Source organism: Syngnathoides biaculeatus, chromosome 3 (genome assembly GCF_019802595.1).
Source record: "Syngnathoides biaculeatus isolate LvHL_M chromosome 3, ASM1980259v1, whole genome shotgun sequence".
NCBI lineage: Eukaryota > Metazoa > Chordata > Actinopteri > Syngnathiformes > Syngnathidae > Syngnathoides > Syngnathoides biaculeatus.
This window is the reverse complement of record NC_084642.1, coordinates 24560471-24583582: the sequence shown is the minus strand read 5'-3', so window position 1 is coordinate 24583582 and position 23112 is coordinate 24560471. Positions and strand designations below refer to the sequence as shown.

Genomic DNA, 23112 nt, shown 5'->3' with positions numbered 1-23112 from the left:
TTTTGATTTTAACTCATCTCTATTAACCTTTTGCTGTTTTCTAATGTCCTGTCTTTCTGTTGTCTACCAGCAGGTATTCCCAAGGTTTTCAGGAAGGCACTTGCCCGACTCCAGCAAAGAACCTCCAGTTGCCGCTGATCAGCCGTTCTGCTTCGTCTGATGTACGCAGGCCTCTAGAAGAAGAGTTCAAAATTGAGACTGACAAGTTCCTTCGACAGCATAGTGATCCATTGGGTGAATTCGATGCTGCAGCTGCTTCACAAACTCTAGATGAGAAATCTGGCTCTGTGGATAGACTAGAGATTGTGCCCTCGCCTTATTTTTCTCCAATTAGGTTGTTGTCACCTCAGCAGGAGGCAAATCATACAACAACAGATCTGTCAACAACAACCCTCCCTTGCACAGAGAGTAATATACATCTTTCTGATAGTATTTTCAATAGTTACTTACCTAGGCCATCTACGCCAGTTCACAGGCCAGATCCACAAGAGCCGTGCTTTGACATTGCTGCACCACCAACACCAGCTCCTGCAGCATTGCCTCCACTTGACATTGATGACATATCTGAACCTCACCACAGTGAGCCTAACTTGGTCCTCTCAGATCTGCCCTCTGTCATAGAGGAAAGGGATGAAGAAGAGGAAGAGGAAGGCGACGACCTTGATTTAGATGGAAGAACAGATGATGATCATTGTGCTGTGGATGAGACACACCATACACAGGAGCCCTCTTCATTCTCCGCTCAAATTGAGGACCCTTTGAGAAAGAGCTGGCATGTTGAGTCACCAGATCGGCAAGATCCAGAGGTCCCCCATTTCTCCACACCGCATCCCGAATCCAACCACGGAGAAAATTGTTATGATCACAGCATCAGTTGGAACCATGATGTGGACATTAAATCTCCCAATCGAACATATGGGGAGATAGAAGCTGCAGTATCTAAAATAACCAGTCCTTATTCTCATTCAGATAATGATCTGCAGCACTTGACTGGACACCCGTCTGTGACTCCTCCATATGCCACCTGGAATAGGTGGCACAAAGAAGTGGACCCTGAGGATTTTGATGAGCAAAAGGAGGCTGTGGCTGACATTCCTTCTCCAGAAAGATCTGATACTGCTCTAGATGAGGAACCCAGTTATTTAAATACTTCTTCATCCTCCACAAGATTGGAGTCTTTTTTCCAGGATTGCAACAAAACTAACATTGAAATTACTCACCAGATAGACACAGAGACTGCATGTGTCGAGCCAGGTGGCAGGCAGAGCTCACGTAACTTCTGCCCTACCACTGACGGAGACCTGACTCAAGCTGTTGCTTCTGAGCCAGTTGTGCCCTGGGCAGATCCATTCTCTACTGATGCAGATGAGCTAGATGACCTTGGACCATTCTCCTTGCCTGAACTCCCTCTCCCAGAAAAGTCAGAAGAAGCTGAGCATCGAGACTCAGATTTTGCTGACCTTAACAAGAGTGTACAAGGTCACATTGGACATAGAACTACAGATTTTGATGACCCAGACTTAATGCGAGTAGACCATTCAGGTCTTGTGGAAACTACATGCTCTAGTGAAGACCAAAGGCTAGGAAAACCCACTGGGCAAGACTTAGTTGTACCATCATCTCATGACAACTTTCAGCAAGACTTGGACCCTGAGCCTCAGAGTGTTCCCGTCAGTAGCCCTCTGGCTTTTGCGCAGCAGAGCATCATGTTGGAGAATAAAATGCCGTATGGACCCATTGATGATTCTGACCCAGATGTTTTGTATTCATCTGTGAAATCTGAGACGAGCCAGCTACAGAGCATCCAGATTCAAACCATACCTGAATCTTTGCAGTTACCGCAAGACATTGTTCCAGTTGACAAGTCAGAGGTTAGACAGGAGGACATATGTCAGTCCCGACCGGAATCTTTATCACCCGATCCTGTTCCTCACCTTCCAGTGGCTGTTACCCCTCCTGGTTCATTGGAGCATTTAGACACTCAGGAGGCAACACAAAAGACAGTCCCAATATCCCACATCACAGTGTCCACAGATATTCCCAAAAAGGTGGATGAAATTCCTCAAAGGATGACACGCAACCGGGCCAAGAACAATCCTGCTGCTGCCATTCCTTCTCCTAGCATAACGTCTTCGACAACTTCCCTGTCCGTGACCATTAGTCCGGTCGTGACCATTAATGCTATTCCGACGAGAACGCCAACTCCCAGTTCAGTATTGGCCTTTTCAACAGTAAAGAAAGACAAAGACTCCTTGCTTACTATCTCATCTACTGCATCCAATTCAACACTGACACTATCTGTACCAAGTTCTTTAAGTAGCTCGCCTACAGTGGTTCTGAGTAAAACAAGTAAAGGCCGTCCACTTCCCGTAGAGGAAGATGATTCTCAGACCCAGCACCCACGAAAAAGGAAGTTTCCACGTTCGACTGGGCAGCAGGTTCAAGTACAGCTTGTGAACACAGCCATGCAACAGACACGGGAAATGATTCAGCAGACGTTGGCTGTAGTCGTCAATGCAATAAAGTTGGATGACATCGAGCCTTACCACAGTGACCGTTCCAACCCCTATTTCGAGTATCTGCAGATTAGGAAGAAGATTGAAGAAAAAAGGAAAATATTGTGCTACATCACCCCACAGGCCCCACAGTGCTATGCAGAGTATGTGACCTACACTGGCTCATATCTTTTAGATGGGAAGCCCCTCAGCAAGCTTCATATCCCTGTGGTAAGTTAAGATAGATTTGTCTCAATCATGCCATAGTTTCAGTGTCATTTGGCAACACTTTTAAGAAAGTCTCAATGGCTATCTTCTTGTGGGTCTGTATAAATAGCCTCTGCGGGTTGTGTACATTGGTGCAGAAGAGTTCAATGTTGTTTTGTTTTTTCCCTTTGACCAGATTGCTCCACCACCATCATTGTCAGAGCCTCTGAAAGAGCTCTTCAGAAAACAGGAGGCAGTGCGAGGAAAGCTCCGGCTGCAGCACAGCATAGAACGGGTAAGGAAACATATTAGCCCCAATTTCCCGCATTGCTTTTTCTGTTTTATGTTCCCACTATGCTTTGCACAGAAGCAGCCAAATACACACAAGAGGTGGAAGGTCAAAGCCTGTGAATAAAATTCTGATCAGTGCATTATGTTTTCTCAATCTCTTGCTTTATTTATTTTCCCAGGAGAAGCTCATTGTCTCATGTGAGCAGGAAGTGTTAAGAGTCCACTGCAGAGCTGCAAGGACAATAGCGAACCAGGCTGTGCCATTTAGTGCCTGCACCATGCTTTTGGACTCTGAAGTGTACAATATGCCATCAGAGAGCCAGGTAGGAATTGTATTTTTAGTTACAGGTGCCATGGAAGATGATGAATGATGAGTTTGTTACACTTAACCTTGCAATAACTTTGGATGTTTGCTCAGGGTGATGAGAACAAATCTGTGAGAGATCGCTTCAATGCACGACAGTTCATCTCCTGGATTCAGGATGTCGATGACAAATATGACCGTATGAAGGTAAAAAAAATCTGTTACCACCTCTCAATGTTACATTGACTTAGGAGTCCCCCAATTTATAAGTTGAGTCAAGAGCTGTTGCGAAGCTCTCCTCGACAGCTATCCTCCCGAACATTCCAGACATCCACATCCGATCACGTAAGGGAGTCCTTTTCTCAGAACATAATAAAAGATCCGCGTCATAATAACTTGGAAGTAATAAAGTACGTAAGAAAGGAAAATAAAGAGAAGAATAAAGAATGAATAACTAAAATAACAACATAGACACACATATCATACAGCTCTATATTAATTTCGATAACATCCATGATATTTACTTCGCCCGGCATGGGTCCTCCTAAGTACGCTACATACACAAAACTTGTAAAAGGGTTAGGAAATTGAGCAATTATGGACCAGCCATTTAGAATATTTCATCGGGTCCCTCGTCCTCCTCATCTGTGTCTGTAGTGGAGTCTTGTGTCCGTGGTGAAATGATGCGCATATCGTTTAAACATGGCTCAAAACGAGATGGTAAAATGGCCCTGGTCGCTTCACTCACTTCTGAGATGTTTTCTTCCTCATAAAGAGCTTCAGTTTCTGAAGGGTGTCAGAAAAATCTGAAAATCGCTCTTGTTCATCTGCCATTGCATTTGGAACAGCGTGTTTTCAAACCAGGGGCTCCTGAACATGACATCATAGGCAAATATGGCCGCCAGCGTGATGTCCATTGTATCGAGTCAGACTGACGCAACTTTGCGCTTTTATAAACCGCTCTCAGCTCACTTTTCACGAGTGTTATTGTCATCAAAGTGATTAATATTTGTAGTTTTGATACCAATACCTATTTTTAAGTTTTGATTTTTATGTGCATGAATGGATTATTGCCAATTCCATTTATTTCAGTAGAGAAACATGATTTGAGGTACAAGTTTATTATAATTAAAAGAAAACCGTCAAGGTTCCAAGCTTTTTATCAGTTTCTGTTGATGATGTACACTTTTTCTTTGTCTTACAGACTTGCCTATTGATGCGGCAACAGCATGAGGCAGCAGCCCTCAATGCAGTGCAAAGGATGGAATGGCAGTTGAAGGTCCAAGAACTGGATCCCGCTGGACATAAGTCCCTATGTGTCAACGAAGTGCCATCCTTCTACGTTCCAATGGTTGATGTCAATGACGACTTTGTCCTTCTGCCAGCGTGACACCGCTTGGCTCTGTGCTCGAGCTAACTTTGTCCAAATCCCTTCTTCTCAGAGAGAATTTGTTGAACAGAACAAATGGAAAGGGCTAGAAAATTTGAGAAGGGTCTTCAGACAAAAAAACATAGCAAAGGTTCAGAGGAAGGGTGCAGATAAATAAATTAAAAACATGCTCTTAGTTCCCTTCCTTGAAGAAGGAAACTTGTTTTTACCAGGGGTAAAAAAAGAAAAATCTCGCACTTTCATTCTGAAATGTTTTTACTCCTTTTTTTTTTATCAGAGCATAAAAAGCAGAACCCGTTTTTGCTTTCCAGCACTGACCCAATGACTCCTTTGTGCTGCTGCTGCGGTGAGACAAGGGGACAGAAATATATTTTCTGCATTCATTTTTTTTTTGGGGGGGGTGGCTTTTCTTCATCAGACCCACCACTGGAGAGATGTGTCAAATAGGATCTCTCCCAAACAGCATGGTGCCTGTGCCCCAGGGCAGGAAACTGAATAGGATCCTCACCTGTGAGCACCAGGACCAATTTTCAATGCTTCCACAGAAGATGTCAACATCCTGTGGATCTTGTGAGAATCCACTGCAAAACGACTACAAGTGACAGACCAGGAATCTAGATGCAGAGGTGCTGACGGATTTGGGCTGCGCACACTGTTAAAATTGCACCAGGTTCAACGCAACAATATGGACAGGCCTGCAACGGCTTGGAAGACGACAGTGTGTGTGTGTGTGTGTGTGTGTGTGTGTGTGTGTGTGTGTGGTGTGTGTGTGTGTGTGGTGTGTGTGTGTGTGCGCGCGCGCGCGAGTGTTTGTGTGCGTGCGTCCGTGTGCTTGTGCACGCTTAAGAGGGGAAAAAAAAAACTGTCGGTGCAGCCTCTCAGCCATGCATAAAACACAACTAGGAGCGTGCGTGGCGGGTCGCAGTGGTCATATCAGTGTGTTTGGTCACAACGACTCCGCATGCACCAAAAACGCATCGCAGCTTCTTGGGGTGCAAAAGCACCACAGGACAGCTCTAAGAAGCAAACAACGAATGTTGACGTTCACATAGAGACGATGCAGAGAAATTGTGGTTTGTCAGGTGGGCGAAAAAAAATATTGTTTTTGTCTATTTCTTTACTTGGGCATTTCATTGTTTCTGAGGAAGTGACTTGAAACACTACAGAGCCAATTTTAGTTTAATGGAAAAAAAGTGGAAAAAAAAAAGTTGTATTCCGTAAATGATGTACAGTTTTTATATTCGTTAACCAATGTATTCTTGCTGCCTTCTAGATAATTTATTTTGCCACACATTACTGCACAGTTGTAAATAACCTATGTACTGTAATATCACCCAAGTAAGTGTAAAGAAAAGGATAAAAGAAATAAAAATATCTTTTTATGTACAGTTCACTTTTGGGCAGCACTTTCCCTCCCTCATATCTGTGGGCCAAATATGTACCCAATTCTGTCAGTATTGGAAAGGCAAAGTTGTATAGTTCTACCTTTTACTATCACCTGGAATGATATCACCGTAACTTACAAATGGCTGACAGACCCCACTTCTGGATTTAAAAGGCCCCCACGAGGCCAACAAACACATTTCTACCCATGTAGCAGAATAGACGAGGATTTATTTAACAAATAGAGGAATATTACTCATTGCTTTATTACACAGTTATATCGGAGAAATCTCAAAACCAAGAAAATGCCTTTTCGGGTGAAAACTAATGTAGTCATTGTTGAGCAAAGTCATATAGATATATATTGTTTGAATGAAAACCATAAGCGATGTCATTCATTAACAGAACCATTGCGGTATTTGGCTCTACAAGTATTTCATTTGTTTTTCAAATTTGGCTCCAAATATTTTCTAGCAATCCAATATTGTCGTCTAAAACCATCCAGCTCATCATCTGTTCACACACGTCCATCCGAATTGAAATTGGGTCTGGGGAGTTGAAAGGTTTCATTCCAATGCTGACCTTTGAACTTTTACTGTAACTATTGTTTGGCATTACTGCTCAGCCTTACACGTTGCAATTCCTACCCACTGGATGGCGCCAGTGAGGTAGAATGAGAAGTACTTGACTGCGCAGGATGCAGGCCTCTCAAAATTGGATAGTCTTTCTGTATCTGTAGAATATTTACCACAGCTCATTAGGCGTGATCAAGATGGTTTTCTGAATCCGATGCTATAAATTGGAACTGCTACAACTCACACTTGTCAATGTTATTTCTCCAATTTGTTTACATCCTCTCTGCACCATTATGTGTGATTACTTTCCAGAAAAGGACCCAAATGGAGTCACACCGACGCATGCTATAATCGATATTGTCATCACTAAATGGATTGGCTTTTATTGTTCAAAATATTCTATTGTGCTTGTGCTCCACATACTCTCAAAAGGCCTTCTACATACTGTCAGTCAATCAAATCACTGAAGCATTTGGGTTGTGTCGTCGAGTACTATTACACTGTGCAGACAAAGTGGCTAGAAGTATAGTTACACACCTCCGAGTTGGTACACACCGACATTCATGTTTGGATTTTAACCCCCCCACCCACGCACACACATACACATACACACACACTTATGATATTTTTGGTTTGTGTTGGGTTCTTCCAAGCTAGGGTTGTGTTTTGGTCGCAGAATTCTTTTGTGTCTTTTTTATTTCTGTATAACTTTGTGTATCTCCTCTGTGTTTTTGTCTCTAACATCAGTGGCATGTCAGTCATATTGCTTATCAAGCAGAATGTAAACCCGTTACTATGTCCGATCCGCTGACACCTTCACTATTGTTTACAAGACGTCCTCTGTGTTTTACTTTCATCAGTCAGCCTTCTGTTTTGTTTTTTTTTTACTCTTGTATTCAATCACTGATTTGAACGACAAAGGCTTGAAATGGTGATGGTCGCACACTGTGCAATTCATTGAAAATGTTTTCGTCGCTCCTTCCCCGCGCACCCTCCCGCACGTCGCTACACAGCAATAGACGCAATCAGGTTGAATTTTTATTTTATTTTTTTCCCTGTGACGAATCAGCCGCACCCAATGATTCCCGCATCCAGTGAGTGCACCCGCATCGGTCGTCAGATGCACAGTAGAGCACTTGGCCGTGGTGATGCAGATGCTAGCCTAACACCACCTCAAAGTCAGCAACATATTACCTCTACTCTCCTCACATTGACTCATAATTTGCATTTGTTTAGGTTTCTTACTGGATTAAGAGATGCACCGTGTTTTTTTTCATTCAATAGTATCACGATTTCAAGCCTTTTTTCTAGTTTTCTTTTGTCTATTTTTTTAATTCAAACCCAGACTGTAGCTTTTTCTTTATTCCTTTTTTTTTTTTTTTTTTTTTTTAGAATGGACAATGACAAATACAAAGCATGGAGAACTACTCTTTAAATGGTGAAAAATACCCTATTTATTATCTTTTTTTTTCTGGCATCTGTGGTATGTTTTGGTTGAAGTTGGTCTCCGCTGTGTAAATTTTCCTCCTTGTAATGCGTGAGAGAGACATACTGTAAATAGTTGTGTAAATAAAACCTCCAAGGACGTTTTGCACCCTCTTCTTTGTACTAGTCTGAAAAGTTGTCGAATGTGGGCTTCTAACGGAACAGAGCAGAGTACACTCGCCGCAGGTGGATCTGATGTAACAATGTAACTTTTTGGGTTTTTTTTTTTTTTGTACAGTGTAGTTTGTGTACATAATGTTGGAGCAGCTAAGGGGGGTGGGGGTTGAGGGCTTGTCGAGGCTATCGTCAGTGCTGTAATAGAAAACCAGTACTTTCACCTTTTAGCTGTTTTTGATTTCTTGAGAAAACAAAATGGAAAAAAAAATGAGAACCTGAATGAGGGTGGGTGGGTGTGACACTAAAACTGAAAAGTAAAAATTCAAAATTATTTTCTACAGTTGCATGTACAGAGAGCGCGAGAACTGCTGTTGTTCCTCAGAGATTATGTTCGTTAATAAAATTTTGAAATATTAAAACTATGGCCCTTGGTTTTTGTGTTTGCCATGTGCAAGATTTTCCAGCCATTGATCTTAAATCTGGATTTTAAACCCATGATAGCATCAGAAAAGGCAAAACTTTGATTGTGGGCTAGCAACTAAGTTATGGAGTCAGTGCGTGTGTTGTTTACCGGCCCATGTGTTTAAAATAGCAGTTCTGACAAGCGCCAAGGCCAACATTTGTGGTAATCAAATAGCCTCAAAGAGATCCACCAGGCAAGTCAGTGGCTAATTTTGTTTTTTGTTTTTTTGTCAAAAGGGGACAGGTCTGAAATGATCAGGAAATTGATGTCTGATTGATGATTAGTGCTTATTAGGACAGGCTGCTTCATTTTCAGAATGTAAACGTTTTGCCATCTTCCAGGCATTTGGTTCTACAAGAAGTAGAACACCAACGCCAGGCATAGGGGTGTCAATATGTGCACTTGGCGCCAGGACACCTTATGGTATAGTTTGATGATCGACTTTGTGGTTGTGTCATCGGACTTGTGGCAGCATATCTTGGACACTTGGGTGAAGAGAGGGGCGGAGTTGTCAACTGATCACCACCTGTCCCTGTTCCCTTTGAGAACGAGTTTCGACTCCCACCTCTAACAGAACTTTGATCATGTTACAGGGGGAGATATTGAGTCCAAGTGGACTTCCGCGTTCCGCACCTCTATCGCTGAGGCGGCTGACAGGAGCTGTGGCCGTAAAGTGGTAGGTGCCTGTGATGGCGGCACTCACCGAACACGTTAGACATTGACAGTGAGGGATGCCGTCTAGCTGAAGGAGTCCTATCTGACCTTTTTTGGCCTGCGGGACTCCCGAGGCAGCGGATGTTGCCTGGCTGGCCACGCGGAATGCATCTTTGGTGGTGCCCGGCGTGGAGAACGACTTCAACACTGCTTTGAGGAAATTCTCGCCCACTGTCTGGCGTCTCAGGAGTTGGAACCAGTGCACCGTCAACACTGAGTATAGTGAGGACGGCGTGAGTCGGTGTGGAGAATACTTTGAAGACCTCCTCAATTCCACTGACATGCCATCCCAGGACATGAATCAGGGTCTGGGTTTTCTGAAACGGGCTCTCCTATCTCTGGGGTTGAGGCCTCCGAGGTGGTTAAAAAGCTCGGTGGCAAGGCCCCGGCCGGGGGTGGATGAGATTCGCTCAGCGTTCCTATCGGCTCTGGATGTCGTGGGGCTATCCTGGTTGACACGCCTCTGCAACATTGCATGGATATCGGGGACAGTGATTTTGGATGAGCAGATTGGGGTGGTGGTGGTGGGGACTGTTGGGTGTGTTCCAACTACAGGAGGATCACACTCCTCAGCCTGCCTAGTGAAGTCTATTCAGGGGTGCTGGAGAAGAGGGTCCGTCGGGAAGTCGAATCTCAGATTCGGAAGGAGCAATCTGGTTTTTGTCCCGGCCGTGGAACAGTAGACCAGCTCTTCACACTCAGCAGGGTCTTCGAGGGTGCATGGAAGTTTGCCCAACAAGTCTACATGTGTTTTGTGGACTTGAAGAGGAGTCAGACTCAGGGAGTCATTTGGGACTCTGTACAAAATTAAGCAGTTTTTTTTCTGAGAAGGGGGTGGGGTGGGGGGGGTTAATGTCAAGCATATTCTATGGGGCCATAAGTGAGCCAATTTGTGTTGTTTTACTTTAATCACAGCAGCTCAGTTCTACACAACCACAGTATGAATCTGTCCATCAATTTTCTTTTCCACCTGTCCTCATAATGTTCATGCAAAAAAGGCATTTGGTGGTCATTGAATGGCTGTGGGTGAACCTGTAAAAACAAAATTCACTCGCTTTGTAACAGTCTGAAAAACTGTCTGCCTTCCAAACACTTTTGTACAGGTTTTGGGGGGAAAAAAAAATAAAAATTCACCTCTTGGTCGAATTGAAGTCTCAGTAAAAAGCTAAAGCAGCAAAAAAATGATCAGATGAACTAAATGTTAAAAACGACTGTCGGGGAAGATTTTTTTTTAGATCCCAAAATAAGAGGTTGAAATCATCGAAAGGTCCAATTTTCAATCCATTTTTAAAATCTCAGACGGGTCAGACTTTGAAACGATGAGGATTTTCTTGGCCGGTAGAAAATAAAGTGCATTGTAAACAAAGGTGAAGGGAAGAGGAGTTGAATCAGTGCTTTTAGCAGCTCCACCAGTACCTGCAGAAGTACTGGACGTGTACTTCAGCTTCAGTAGAGTTTGCCGGCCGCGAGATTCATGTTAGGAACCGGAAACGTCTGACCAAGTGTGTGTGTGTGTGTGTGTGTTCAGCACAGTTGAAGAAGGGGCGTCCAGTCAAAAAAGGCAGCCCCCCCCCCCAGAGAGTGACGCGTGCTTCCTCAGGCCGACTTGAGCCGCGGTGCTCCTCCTGTGGTCAGCGCACGGTCCCGCAACACCTCTTCCTCCGATGGACTACGAGGCCAAAGTTTTCCCTTTCAGCGGCGGCTACGGACGCTCCAACCGAATGGCGGTGACGTTCAGCTGGTTCCCCAGCTTCGCCGTCACGATCAACCTGTTCAGCGACGTCTTTTACACGGCCATCCCGGACGCCTACCACTGCAAACCGGACCCGCGGCTCCTTCCGCCCGCGGTCCTGCTCGCCAACCTCTCCAGGGCCGCTTACCTGAACCTGAGCGTCCCCTGGCTCAACGGCAGCGGCTTGAGCCACTGCGAGCTCTACAGTTACCCAGAGAACTCGTCGGAGCTGTCGGGGGGCGCCGCCCGCGAGAGGGTGAGCTGCACCGCCGGCTGGGAGTACGCGCTGGGCTCGGGGCTCCGAAGCAACTTCGTGACCGAGGTAACGGCCTCTTTCCGTCGTGCTCACGTGCCCAAACAGGTGGCTGGGCTGGGGGGGGGGGGACAAAAGAAGCCCCCAAACAAACAACAACGTTCTAGAGTTTTCTAACGAGTGCTTGTTTTTATCTACTAGTACAGGACCACCTCCACGTCAATAGTCTTGAGTTTATCAAGGGTACCCATCTTAAAGTCCATCTACTCGTACCCTACACTATTTTTCCTCACTACTTAGACACTTTGGCGCAAAAATACGATTGTGCTTGGTTCCCCCACCCCCCACCAGTGCCACTTTGGGCTTACAAGTACGATTTGCATTTGTTTAAACGACATGACGTTAAATAAATGATGTGATGATAGTGATAAAATGATTTCATAGCAATGCTATCGAAGTACATTTTCTTTACTCGTAAGACAAGATTCAGCTCACTGAGAGAACAACTCCTCGTGCCAGTTTTGACCTACGAGAACGACTTTAAGATGACGAGAGGAATCATCATCGAATGAATCAACAACCATTTTTGTTTTTGCGTCAATCTTTCAGGAACTTTGTTCACCTAAAAATGTAATACCAACCAGAAAGTGAATAATAACTCATTCATTTGTGTTTGTGGAATTTGTGCACATTTTGATACAATGGGGTGGAAATTGGAAAAAGAACGTTTTTACTCAGTGATATCCAACCTTTATAGATCCAAGGCACATATTTTACTATTGAAAAATCCCACGGCATACCAATAAAAGTAAATGTCACCAAAAATTTAATTACTGTATGTACTTCCTGCCATCTAATAGAAGAGAATTTATTTTTTTTTTGTTCTGTCCGTCATTGTGCCTGACTGGCATAAATCGATGAATAAAGATACATTATTTCTTGGATTTTTTTTTTTTTTTTTTTTTTTTTTAGCAATTACACGAAATTGGATAACTTCCCATGGCACACCTGAAGAGCACTCATGGCACACTAATGTACCCTGGCACACTGTTTGGCAATCACTGATCTTGAGCTTTTGCGAGTACTGTAGTACTAATAGAGCGCAGATGTCAAAGTAGTGCAGTTTTGCCTCCCTCGTGACGTGTATTTGTCCCACTAGTGTGCAGAAATGTGATATAGTATTGGAAAAAGAAGATTACTAATTCGCCAGTTGGTAATCTGGTGTGTTGTATTGGTTCTCTTAGTGCGTTTAATTGTCTAGTGAAGACGAGAGAGCCTAAGAGTACACGGACCTTGAGCTGACTATCAAGGATGTCCATTAAATGCTCAAACAGCTTGTTCTCCATCTTGGAGTTTGTTGGTTGTTGGGCCATCTTGTGAAATATGTCAATATTTGCTCCAACTTTGCTGATGTTACTTGTAGCATTGCCCTCATCGGCTTTGTGCGTGGTGGCGGCATCTGGTTGTGTAACATTCAAATAACGATCCACCCAAGTCTGCAAATATTGAATAAGACGTCTCTTTCCTAATGGAGAACTGATAAGCGAGGAAGAATCGTACATTGTACTTACTGTACATGCTTTCTAATTTGATTGTATTTCTAATGGGCAGAGAGAAGAACCAGTTCTGTTATTCCCCATCACAAATTAGAACTAGGATGAACTGTAGAGACATCATGTTGCTTCCTGAAGCATTTGAAAAAGTTGCCCGCCATTTATTAATACATTTCGATCCACATTGGGTCAAATTATTATGCATTATCTGCCGTCAAAACCTGCGAGTTTACCAGGCAAAGTTATTTCTGAGACATTGATTGAGCTTGATTGAGCTCCTTTCATTTTTCAGTTTTAGCCCAAGATGGAACACTTAAAACACGCACCAGTGTAATTTTGGAGTTCCCACTTAAAAACTAAATATACAGTACATGGGCTCCAGTTCAAATGATCATGCCCCCCTCTTAACACTAGGATTGGGAACTCCATTTTGGACAATGCTTCATTAACTATGCGATTCTTGATTGAGCCTCTTATCAGTTAGGAAATGTGTAGTTTGGGGGAGAAAAAAGTTTAGGGGACTTTGAATAGGATCCCCCCTCACCCAAAAAAAAATTAAATGAATAAAATTAAATTAAATTAAAAATTGCTGAATGGATATTAAATCCGGAAATTGCACAATCATAAAAATGTTAGAATTAATGTGCCGCGGTGCATGATATGTATGCAAGTTCCTGCGTTGTAAACGCACCCTGAACACACCCTTTGTGTGCAAGCAAGCGTGCGACGCATGTGCTTCTGCCTTCTCTTCGAGTCTGCTTTCATCTGTTTAATGACATCTACTTGGAGTTTATTGTAAAACTTAGCACACAACGTAAATAATTACTCACTGTATATGCAAATGCACACATTATTTTTGTGATTGCCTTCTGAAATTCACTGCCAGCCCTCCAAGTTAACATGGATACAGAATTTGACTTCTAAAGCAGTCAATGGCGGTGAATGGGTTTTAATGTTAACATGTAATGAAAAACGCTGTGGACGGCTGTGCTAAAATTAAAACTTAACGTTGTATTACTTCTGACGTAATTATATCTGCGCTTGTGCAGAGCAGATTGTACTTGACCATGGATGCTCCGCGGTAGCCGAGACAAGTTTTGTCCTGAAATTAACAGAAAAAGCAATGAAGCACAGGCACTGCTGGACAAATGGTTACCAATCATGATTATTTTTGCAGAAGGAAAAATTGCACATTATTAGATTCTGCAGTGCATAATGCTGGTTTGAATTTATTGTGCACCCAATCGCAACTGAACACTGTGAATTGCTCTTCTTACTGGGTTGGCTCAGTAGGACTCTTAACAGTGCTTTCCCATAGCAGCTCGTAATGTCTTACTGCTCACGGGCCGGTGAACAAACAAGCTGGTTCTGTGCTCCGGTTGGACTGCCAATTTGCCAAGAAGTTTTGTAATCTAATATTGTCACTCCGGAGGTGGCACAGTCGTTCAACTGGTTAGAGCGTCTGCCTCACAGTTCTGAGGATCGGGGTTCAAATCCCGGCCCCGCCTGTGTGGAGTTTGCATGTTCTCCCCGTGCCTGCGTGGTTTCCTCCGGGCACTCGGGTTTCCTCCCACATTCCAAAAACATGCAACATTCATTGGACACTCGAAATTGCCCCTCGGTGTGATTGTGAGTGCGGCTGTTTGTCTCGATGTGCCCTGCAATTGGCCGGCGACCAGTTCAGGGTGTACCCCGCCTCCTGCCTATTGACAGCTGGGATAGGCTCCGGGATTCCCACCACCCTTGTGAGGATAAGCGGCTCAGAAAATGGATAGACTAATGTCACCATGGAATATTTTCAAACAGCTGTTCGGAAGAGTATTTTTCAGTGTGGAAAACCTGAGGACTGATTTAAAAATTGACAGATCACTTGTGGAGCAATCTCCTGTTCTTTGTCTACAAATTAAAACGTTGTAAAAGATGGATATAATAGATGGGAGCGTAAAGGATGAGTGGCAAATAGTTTCTTGGCAGGCACTATTTGTAACGCTACATTGTTCTAATGCAATCATGCCGTCAGCTGGCATCTTGATTGAATTACGGTCAACATGATCTACATTCCCGCCGGCTTGCACATCAAGATCAGTGATTGTGACTTACAAGGAGTTCGTTATAGCATGTGATGAACCTCAATTGTAATACGTCCTCCACGCTAGCGTTCATGTTCCCCAAATAGAAATTTAAATTTGTTGTTGTTTCCCCACTCCCCGAATGTCTTTCTCTTTTCATGTCAATCCGATATTAGGTCTCCCTTTCATCAGCCGCAACATTATTTTGTCGTTAGCGATGTTCATTTTCTGTCTCAGTGGAACCTGGTCTGCAGTGATTACTGGAAAATTCCCGTTCAACACATTTGCTTGATGACGGGATGGATTCTGGGATACATCTTCATCGGCTCTTTATGCGACTGGTAAAAGAAAAAACACTTTGCTAGTGTGGTTTTTGTGTGTGTGTGTGTGTGTGTGTGTGTGTGTGTGTGTGTGTGTGTGTGTGTGTGGTGTGTGTGTGTGTGTGTGTGTGTGTGGTGTGTGTGTGTGTAGATTTGGCTGAAATCCATAGACGTGTGATCTTTGTTTTTTCTTTTTTTGTGTTTCTCAGGCTAGGTCGTCGACAAGGTTTTCTCTTGTCTGTCAGTCTGTCCAGTGTGTTCGGTGCGGCTGTGTGTTTATCCAACAGTGCTGTGGTGTTCCTGCTGCTTCGTCTCTCTCAGGGCGTCTTGCTAGCTGGGGTCTTTTTAACCTCATACGTCGCAAGTAAGTTCCACGCATAGTGTCATGCTGGGTATTGCGTTATCATAGCACAGCGCAAATGCAATCCAATAAAATCCCTTTCTGATCACTACAAACAGTTTTGATACTGTCAAAGGAATTAATGTAAATGTATTGCATTGTGAGCTCTTCATGTATTGCTCACTGAAAAATTAGAATCATTTTTTTAAAAGTGAAAGACTATTCAGAGTAGTAGAAATGAAAGTTACCTTTTGTTTTCTTAATCTACAAACCTACGTATTTGATGACATTTGTCACATTCGTCACATCCATTATTAATGTCTAATTCTGTGTAACCTTAAGACAGACGTGTCTGTTCGGTCACAGCATAACAATGTTGAGATTTTTTTGATTGTTTCCACCAGAACACAATAAAACAGTACACACACAAGTTCAGTCTGCGAATAATGTACGTCTACCCAAAGAGTGTGGAGTCACCTTTAGGGAAAAGTGAAACCTGCACAATATCATAACACGATCACCCCAGCGGTGATGAGACTCACAAATTGTAATACTCAAAAATTTGTTTCTTACTGCCAGAACAAATACGTACCATGTTTTTACCTTCATGGTATTTGTTGAATCATTTCGTTACAATATACAGTTTTCAATGCTTCCCCACATGAGCAACATCAATTTACATGATTGCTTCGCATGTGTGTGACCTGCGTTGGAATTTCACTGAGGAGTTTGCAAAGAGAATTTTTGCAATATTTCCCGTCAGTTCTATCTTTCAAAGAATTTAATCAGTGTGCTGCGATGTCTCTGGCTGGCAGGAGTGTAGTACATCGCATACCAAATGTTTTAATCCATAACCCCGCCGTCTTGCATGAAAATGTGAAAGTCTGTAGAAAACGTTCCCATTGGATAGATCGGATGGTCTTTTTCTAATACCCATGCCCATCTGTATTTTTGATATTCACGTACTGTACACTCCCCATTCCTTACGAGTTTGGGCTGGATTGAGTCCAGACCTTTGAAAGTTGGTCTCCCGTTGGGTTATGTAGTGGTCTGAGAGAAGAATCTGGGTGATGTCCTGCGGATGCAGAATCTCCACGGAGATGTGAAAACAATAGCAGGGCCCCCACTAAAGCCAGAAAGTAAACAGGAAGGGAGTTTTCTGGTCTTACTTATCCTGAGAGGAGGGAAGTGGAACAAGAATCCAAATGAAAGATTCACAAGTCACTTTACATTGACGGTGAATCTTTATGTTCTTGTTACTTGGGCTAGCTTCTTGAGTTTGTTTGGGGAGCAACGTTGATTGTTAGCGAATGAGTTGGAAGCCAAAGATTGTCTCCATTGAATGACTTTTGTCTATAAATTATGATAGTTATCCAAGGAGGAATTGTAACTTAGTACGTAGGCTACCACAAAGAGAAGCAAAATGACACACATGCAGGATGTAAGGAAAGACGTCAGGGTGGAAGATACTTGCTGGCAGTGCTGTGCCTCTTGAGCTTGGATCTGGGGCTCCTCCACACCATCTTTTTTTTTTTTTTAATACATTTTTTTTTATCTGCAGCAGGACTCCCAACGGTCACCCTCCAAAGCCCAAGTCCTTCAAGATATGAACCACTGCCACTCCAGTTCCATTTTCATAGCAGTTTCAGGATAAAGACAAAATGTCTAAAAACAATAAAACATGTTCAAGTGTACATTTTTGATAGAATTTATATGCAAAAGCTGTCAATGCTTGGTTTTTAATTGCAGTCAGTTCCAGCCAATTAGACTTAAGTCTCTCCCAAAAAAGCCCTTACTTTTTTGACAAAGACATTTTATATTAAAAATGAAAACTATTCATTTAGTCTTCATTTGTTGTCGTAGGGTTGGAGCTGTGCGACCCTCCCCGTCGTCTGATGGTTGCCATGATCGGCGGCTTCTTCGCCCTCTTTGCGGAGCTGCTGTTGCCAGGCGTTGCCGTACTGTGTCGTGACTGGCCGGTTTTGCAGGCTGTTAACACCTTACCGCTGCTCCTGCTCATTTCTTATTGGTGGTGAGTCGCACAGGGACTGCCGTATAACGCACAAAGCAGGAAGCAATGTTGTTGTTGTACAGTATTGTTTCTTTTATGAAGACTTTGTACTCCCAAACACATTGATAAACACATAGAAATTCTGAATAATAAATTGACTACTAGCACTAACTAGAAGATCTGCGTTGTGTGTCCGCCGTGTTGCTTTCGGTGTACGCAATATATTAAACCCCAGTTGTCTTTGGCAGCTGCGGGTCGTTGTTTCCCGAGTCGCCTCGTTGGCTGCTGGCCACTGCTCAGATCCCTCAAGCGAAGAGGAGCCTCCAGGAATTCTGCACCAGAAATGGCGCTTGGTTGCCAGATGAGCTCTTCCCAGGAGAAATCCTGCTGTCAGGTGAGGACGCCCACGGTCAGTTCAGCTTGGACAGCAACAAGCTGCTCTATCAACTGCAGTCCTTGACAAGAATTTGTTACTCTTATTTGATGAGCAAATCCACAATACAAGAATGAAACAACTATGCTAGATATACAATATATAATACAGTACGCCCTTTTCTCAGTTGTATTACTCAGGATGCTGACTAGCATCTCTTTAACAACTCGTTAGAATTTATTCCAAAGGCCTTTCAGATGATGCGTTATTAAAAGTGGAAAATGCAAATCTACGTGACTTGAGTATGAACTGGAAATGAGCATTGCTGCGAGGGCAGCTTTTTTTTCTTTTCTTTTTTTTTTCCTCTAAACAGCTCATGTATTGGATTTCATCCGGTGGCCGATGAACGTATGGAATTGTTTTCAAAACTCTTTTCTGTGTGTAGAGATTGATTCGGTATTCGGGGAAGATTGCCAGCCGAGATATTATTCCATTTTGGAGCTGCGTCGGACGAGGGTTATCTGGAAGAACTGTCTCATCCTCAGCTTCACGCTGTAAGTCTTGTTTTGGCCTGACTGATGAAATGAACGAGCCACGTGAATCTTGCTTGTCGTCCTGTACTTGGGCAAGCAAGTAGTGTTTTTAAGTGATTGTGTTTTCCTTGTTCATTTGTTGTGTTTCTTGATTGAGTGTTGTCTTACTCTTTCACTTCCCCGCAGCTTGATTGGAACGGGCGTCCAGTACTGCTTCACCAGGAACCTGCACCTGTCTTCCACCAACTTCTACTTCAGCTACTTTATCAAAATCGCCACAGGAACACTGGCCTGCGTCTTCATCTGCTCCACTGTCAACCATTTCGGTCGACGTGGTATGCTTCTGCTGTCCGCCATCATCACCGGACTGTCGTCGTTGCTTCTCCTGGCGCTCACGCAGTGTAAGCCCCTTTTTTATCTGCTCTGCCAAGGATTTTCTGCTTTTTCTGGCCTGGCTACGTGACAATCTCGCATACACGATAACGCATGATGAGCCGGTCTTGTCTAAGTAAAAGTCTAGTCGAGGCCACCTGTTTTCAATGTTTTAAATGATGTGATTGTGAGTGCGACTGTTTTCTGTGTCCATGTGCTCAGTGATTGTTTGGCAACCAGTTCAGGGTGTACCTCGCCTCCTGGCTGAAGATAGCTGATCCCAACTATCTCTATCGAGAGCTGTATCTATATAGCTGAGATAGCTAAGGTAGCGATCTCTAGCACTCCCACGACCCTTGTGAGGATAAACGGTTCCAAAAATGGATGGATGGTTTGAACTCATCAGTATAAAAGACACCTGTCCACAACGTCAAAAGTCACACTCCAAACTGACCAAGACTAAAGAGATGTTAAAAGACACCAAAAACGAAAATTGTGGCTCTGCACCAGGCTGTGATGACTGAATCTGCGAGAGGTTAAGCAGCTTGGTGCGAGCAAATATTACAAAATGCAAGCAATACAAGTCCTCTCATGATGTCCCTCGATCTGGGACTCCAATGATCACTGAGTAAAAATTAATCAAATTCAAAATGTGACAGTACTTACCAATACACAATAATATAAATTTGAACATTAAATATCTTCTCTTTGTAGTATATTTAATTGAATATAGTTGAAAAAAGATTTGCAAATAATTGTATTTTTTTTTATATACAGTGTGTTGAACATAATGTCACAACTTCATTAGAATTGGGCTTTTAATGCGGTGAATGGAGATCATATTCTTCAGTCCATCCATTTGCTGAAGCACTTTTCCTCATCCTTATCCGCGGGCATTATCTCAACTGATTTTGGCCGAGAGGCGGGGTGCACCCCGAAGTGGTCACCAGCCAATTGTAGGCCACATATAAGCAACCATTTATGCTCACATATACATGTATGGGCAATTGAGAGTCTCCACTTAACCAACTTTGCAAGTTTTGGGGATGTTGGAGGAAACCCTAGTACCTCGAGCAAACCCACGCAGACACATGGAAACTCCTCACAAGCGAGACATGATTTGAACCCATGTCCTGAGGACTGTGAGGCAGATATGCTAACCAGTCTTAGACTGTGCCACATTTGTTTTCGTTTTCACTAAGATTTTCTTTGGGTTTTTTTTTTTTGAGCTACTTTTTCCTTCCTTTGGAGCCATTCTCATGAAGATGCAGTATGTATGTATGTAGCGAGATTCAGTATTAACGTAAAGTGTTTGTCATCACTTGAGTGAAAATGTTTACCATTTATGTGCCGTCTAATCCGGATTCATTGCAAGTAATACCAACAATCCCTGTTGTGTCGTCAGACCTGCACGGAGGCCTGGTGTTGGTGCTTTCTATTGTGGGGCTGCTGTTTTCTCAAGCTCTCGCGATGCTCACTGTCTTCTTTGCCAGTGAGGTGATGCCAACTGTCGTCCGGTAAGTGTGTCTCAAACTGAAAAAGCAATCAAAATGGATCTGAGTACATTGTCTAAAGCATAGGTGCCAAATTCAAGCCCCGGGGGCCAGATCTGGCCCGCCACCTGATTTTATGTGGCCCGCAAAGGAATATCTAGTCTGTCAACTTCCATGGTTCTCGTGAAAATCTGTACCAAAATTTCAAAGAATCATATACCATAATGGATACCATTAAGATATTATAAGCATTCATGCTACCAAACATCAACAATAGTTTGAAAAACTCATTACCCTTGAATTCTGATTACAAGAACAGTTCATAAATTGATATAAATGTGATGAGGTGATGAAATATTTTTTTATGGTTCAGAGGGAAACCGGAACTACAGTGTGGCTCCTGACAAAAATTTGTTTGACACCCCTGGTCTAAAGGCAGGAGGTGTAATGATGAATATTTTACGTACACAGGGTAGGTTCACAAAACATTTATGATACACACTAGGAAACTACTTGGTCAAATATTTTGTAATACAGTTATTTGAAAGAGACAAAATGATGCAAAACTATTCAGCTGCCTGTGAATATGCAAATGCCAAGAGGTGCTTTTGTGTTCACTTCAAGCATCAAGAAATGCACCAGTGGGTTATGATGCGAGATGAAGCCTCACCTCGACATCACTACTCATTCCAAATCATCTGTCATTTGCTCAAAAGAAGACAAGCCAGTGATGCACTTTTATTCTTTCACTCATTGGACGTTTCGCTACTCATTTCATTATAGGATAGTGTTTAGCCGTACCAGCTAGCAAGCGCAGCTCGTAGCTGGAGCGAGTTAGCTTCACGGCTGGTAGCAGTGGCCTCTCGCAGTTGAATGACACTCAGAAAAGGAGGGTGCAGTTTATTAAAGCAGCTCGGAAATGATTCGTTTGAGTGACCGTTCCAAGAGTAGCATGCCGCTTCCTTTGGGTGAGCTGGGCGGGATACTATACGATATCTAGTTGACACAAAGATTCTGGGTTAGTTTTGAGAGCTGCAAAACAAAAACAAAAAAACACACGTTCGCTTTGCCTGACGTCACGATTTCAATCAGAAAACAATCAATTCTTCCCCCGTATTACTAAGACTAATCTTGAGAAAATACATACTGTATTCAAAGCTAAAAAAAAAAAAAAAAAAGACTGATGCACTGATATTGAGCCAAATGAGTGTTCCTATAATGAAGTGACAGTAAGTTTCCTCCTTTTCCTGTGTTTTATTGTCCCTGTCAGTGGCGGGTGCCTCGGCCTGGTGCTGGCAGCTGGCTGTGTCGGTATGGCTGCCTCCTCCCTGATGGAGCTCCAGAACAACGGAGGCTACTTCCTCCACCACGTGATCTTCGCCTCTTTCGCCGTCCTCTCCGTTCTCTGCATCATGCTCCTGCCCGAGAGCAAGCGCAAGCCCCTGCCCGACTCGCTGAAGGAAGGCGAGAGCCAGCGTCGCCCGCCGCTCTTTGCCACTCAGGTGGACAGGGTCCACCTGCCCTTACTGTGCCCCCGGCCCCAGCTCTCAGAATACAACCCTGACAACTACTCCCGTCTGGTCAGTGCCACCAGGAAGATGCTGACCAAAGACAATTTGCCATACAGGATCTCGGTGCCGACTCCTCATCGGCTGTCAGAGGGTGACGCCCGTGGACAGGAGTGTGAACCGCTAAGGGAAGCGTCACAAGACTGAGTGGTCTCCATTTAAGACCCCATGACTTCTGTTGAACACTTGAAGCCATTTGCTTATTATGTAGGAGCAAGTCATCAAAATACAAATAACGCAGCTTTGTTGTCTTTCAAAAATCCTTTTGACATGTAGTATTTACTGTGGCTGATTTGTGTGGCAGTGCCACACACGTACTGATGTTGGGTTCATCTGTGTGCACTTTCAGCCAGCTGGGAGGCACATTTAACCATGCAAGTGTTGTCGGTCATGTGAGCTGCAGCACTTTGTCAATTTATCAGCCACTCATGCACTACACATTAAGTCTGACAGTGTGACTCACCACTGTCTCCACTGCAGCTCACAATCTGTTTCCCAAAGCACCGTAGTTTGGTAAAAAGGACACTGTAAGATTGTTTAAATAGTTTTAGGAGATGGGCTCAGTTCAAGCGGTGTCTGGGATTTTGTTGTTGTTGTTGTAATTGTGGGATACACTAGAGGGCGGCAGATAACGCAGTGTGACCCTCCTAAGCATGCACAGCAGTCGTGTAACAAACTCTCATCAAAGGTGAGGCTGCCATAAGTTGCTTACATCAGAATTAACGACGCAGCAATTAAAACCCCATTTGCATTTCGACTTTTAACAACCTGCAGTGGCATTCTGTAGGACAAGATCAGACGTAAATCTTTTGATAATACCTCATAAGCCTCAGAATTGGACTAGTCTAGATGACACTATCAACCCTGTATTTAATATGACGTCATCTTGTCTGTCCTCTCATGCAGGAAGACGTTTTTTGTGCATAATAAGCCAATGTACATATTTCACAATTGGCGCAAAAGCCTTCTAAATGAACTTTTGACTGGCCGAGTGAGCATCAAGAGAAATTATATAAATAAATAACTATGAATGATTTTATAATGCAAACTGTTTCTTTTTTTTAACTTTTT

General features: G+C 43.4%; 2 protein-coding genes across 7 annotated transcripts in view; both read left to right on the top strand.

Annotated features, from left to right (window-relative positions):
* Positions 1 to 5442, top strand: part of ankrd11 (ankyrin repeat domain 11) — a 137450-nt gene extending 132008 nt beyond the window's left edge. For 3 of the 4 annotated variants that reach the window (XM_061814951.1, XM_061814949.1, XM_061814950.1), the window contains 5 exons: positions 71 to 2726; positions 2899 to 2997; positions 3173 to 3316; positions 3412 to 3504; positions 4502 to 5442. In XM_061814951.1, the coding sequence (XP_061670935.1) occupies positions 71 to 2726; positions 2899 to 2997; positions 3173 to 3316; positions 3412 to 3504; positions 4502 to 4687 (3178 nt within the window). In that variant the 3' untranslated portion in view covers positions 4688 to 5442. The remainder of the gene's footprint in view (positions 1 to 70; positions 2727 to 2898; positions 2998 to 3172; positions 3317 to 3411; positions 3505 to 4501) is intronic. The other variant, XM_061814953.1, reaches the window with a different exon arrangement.
* A 3808-nt stretch (positions 5443 to 9250) lies between these two features.
* slc22a31 (solute carrier family 22 member 31) lies at positions 9251 to 23083 on the top strand. Of its 3 annotated transcripts, none has more exons than XM_061814942.1 (10): positions 9251 to 9386; positions 10953 to 11478; positions 15269 to 15372; positions 15561 to 15715; positions 17555 to 17723; positions 17951 to 18096; positions 18521 to 18629; positions 18795 to 19009; positions 20386 to 20497; positions 21744 to 23083. In XM_061814942.1, the coding sequence occupies exons 2-10, from the start codon at positions 11089 to 11091 to the stop codon at positions 22186 to 22188; spliced, it is 1845 nt and encodes a 614-aa protein (XP_061670926.1). In that variant the 5' UTR covers positions 9251 to 9386; positions 10953 to 11088; the 3' UTR covers positions 22189 to 23083. The 3 variants fall into 3 exon arrangements, with proteins under 3 accessions (XP_061670926.1, XP_061670929.1, XP_061670928.1); XM_061814945.1 differs by having other exon boundaries at positions 9257 to 9386; positions 10953 to 11412; XM_061814944.1 differs by having other exon boundaries at positions 9365 to 9386; positions 10958 to 11478.
* Positions 23084 to 23112: the final 29 nt, after the last annotated feature.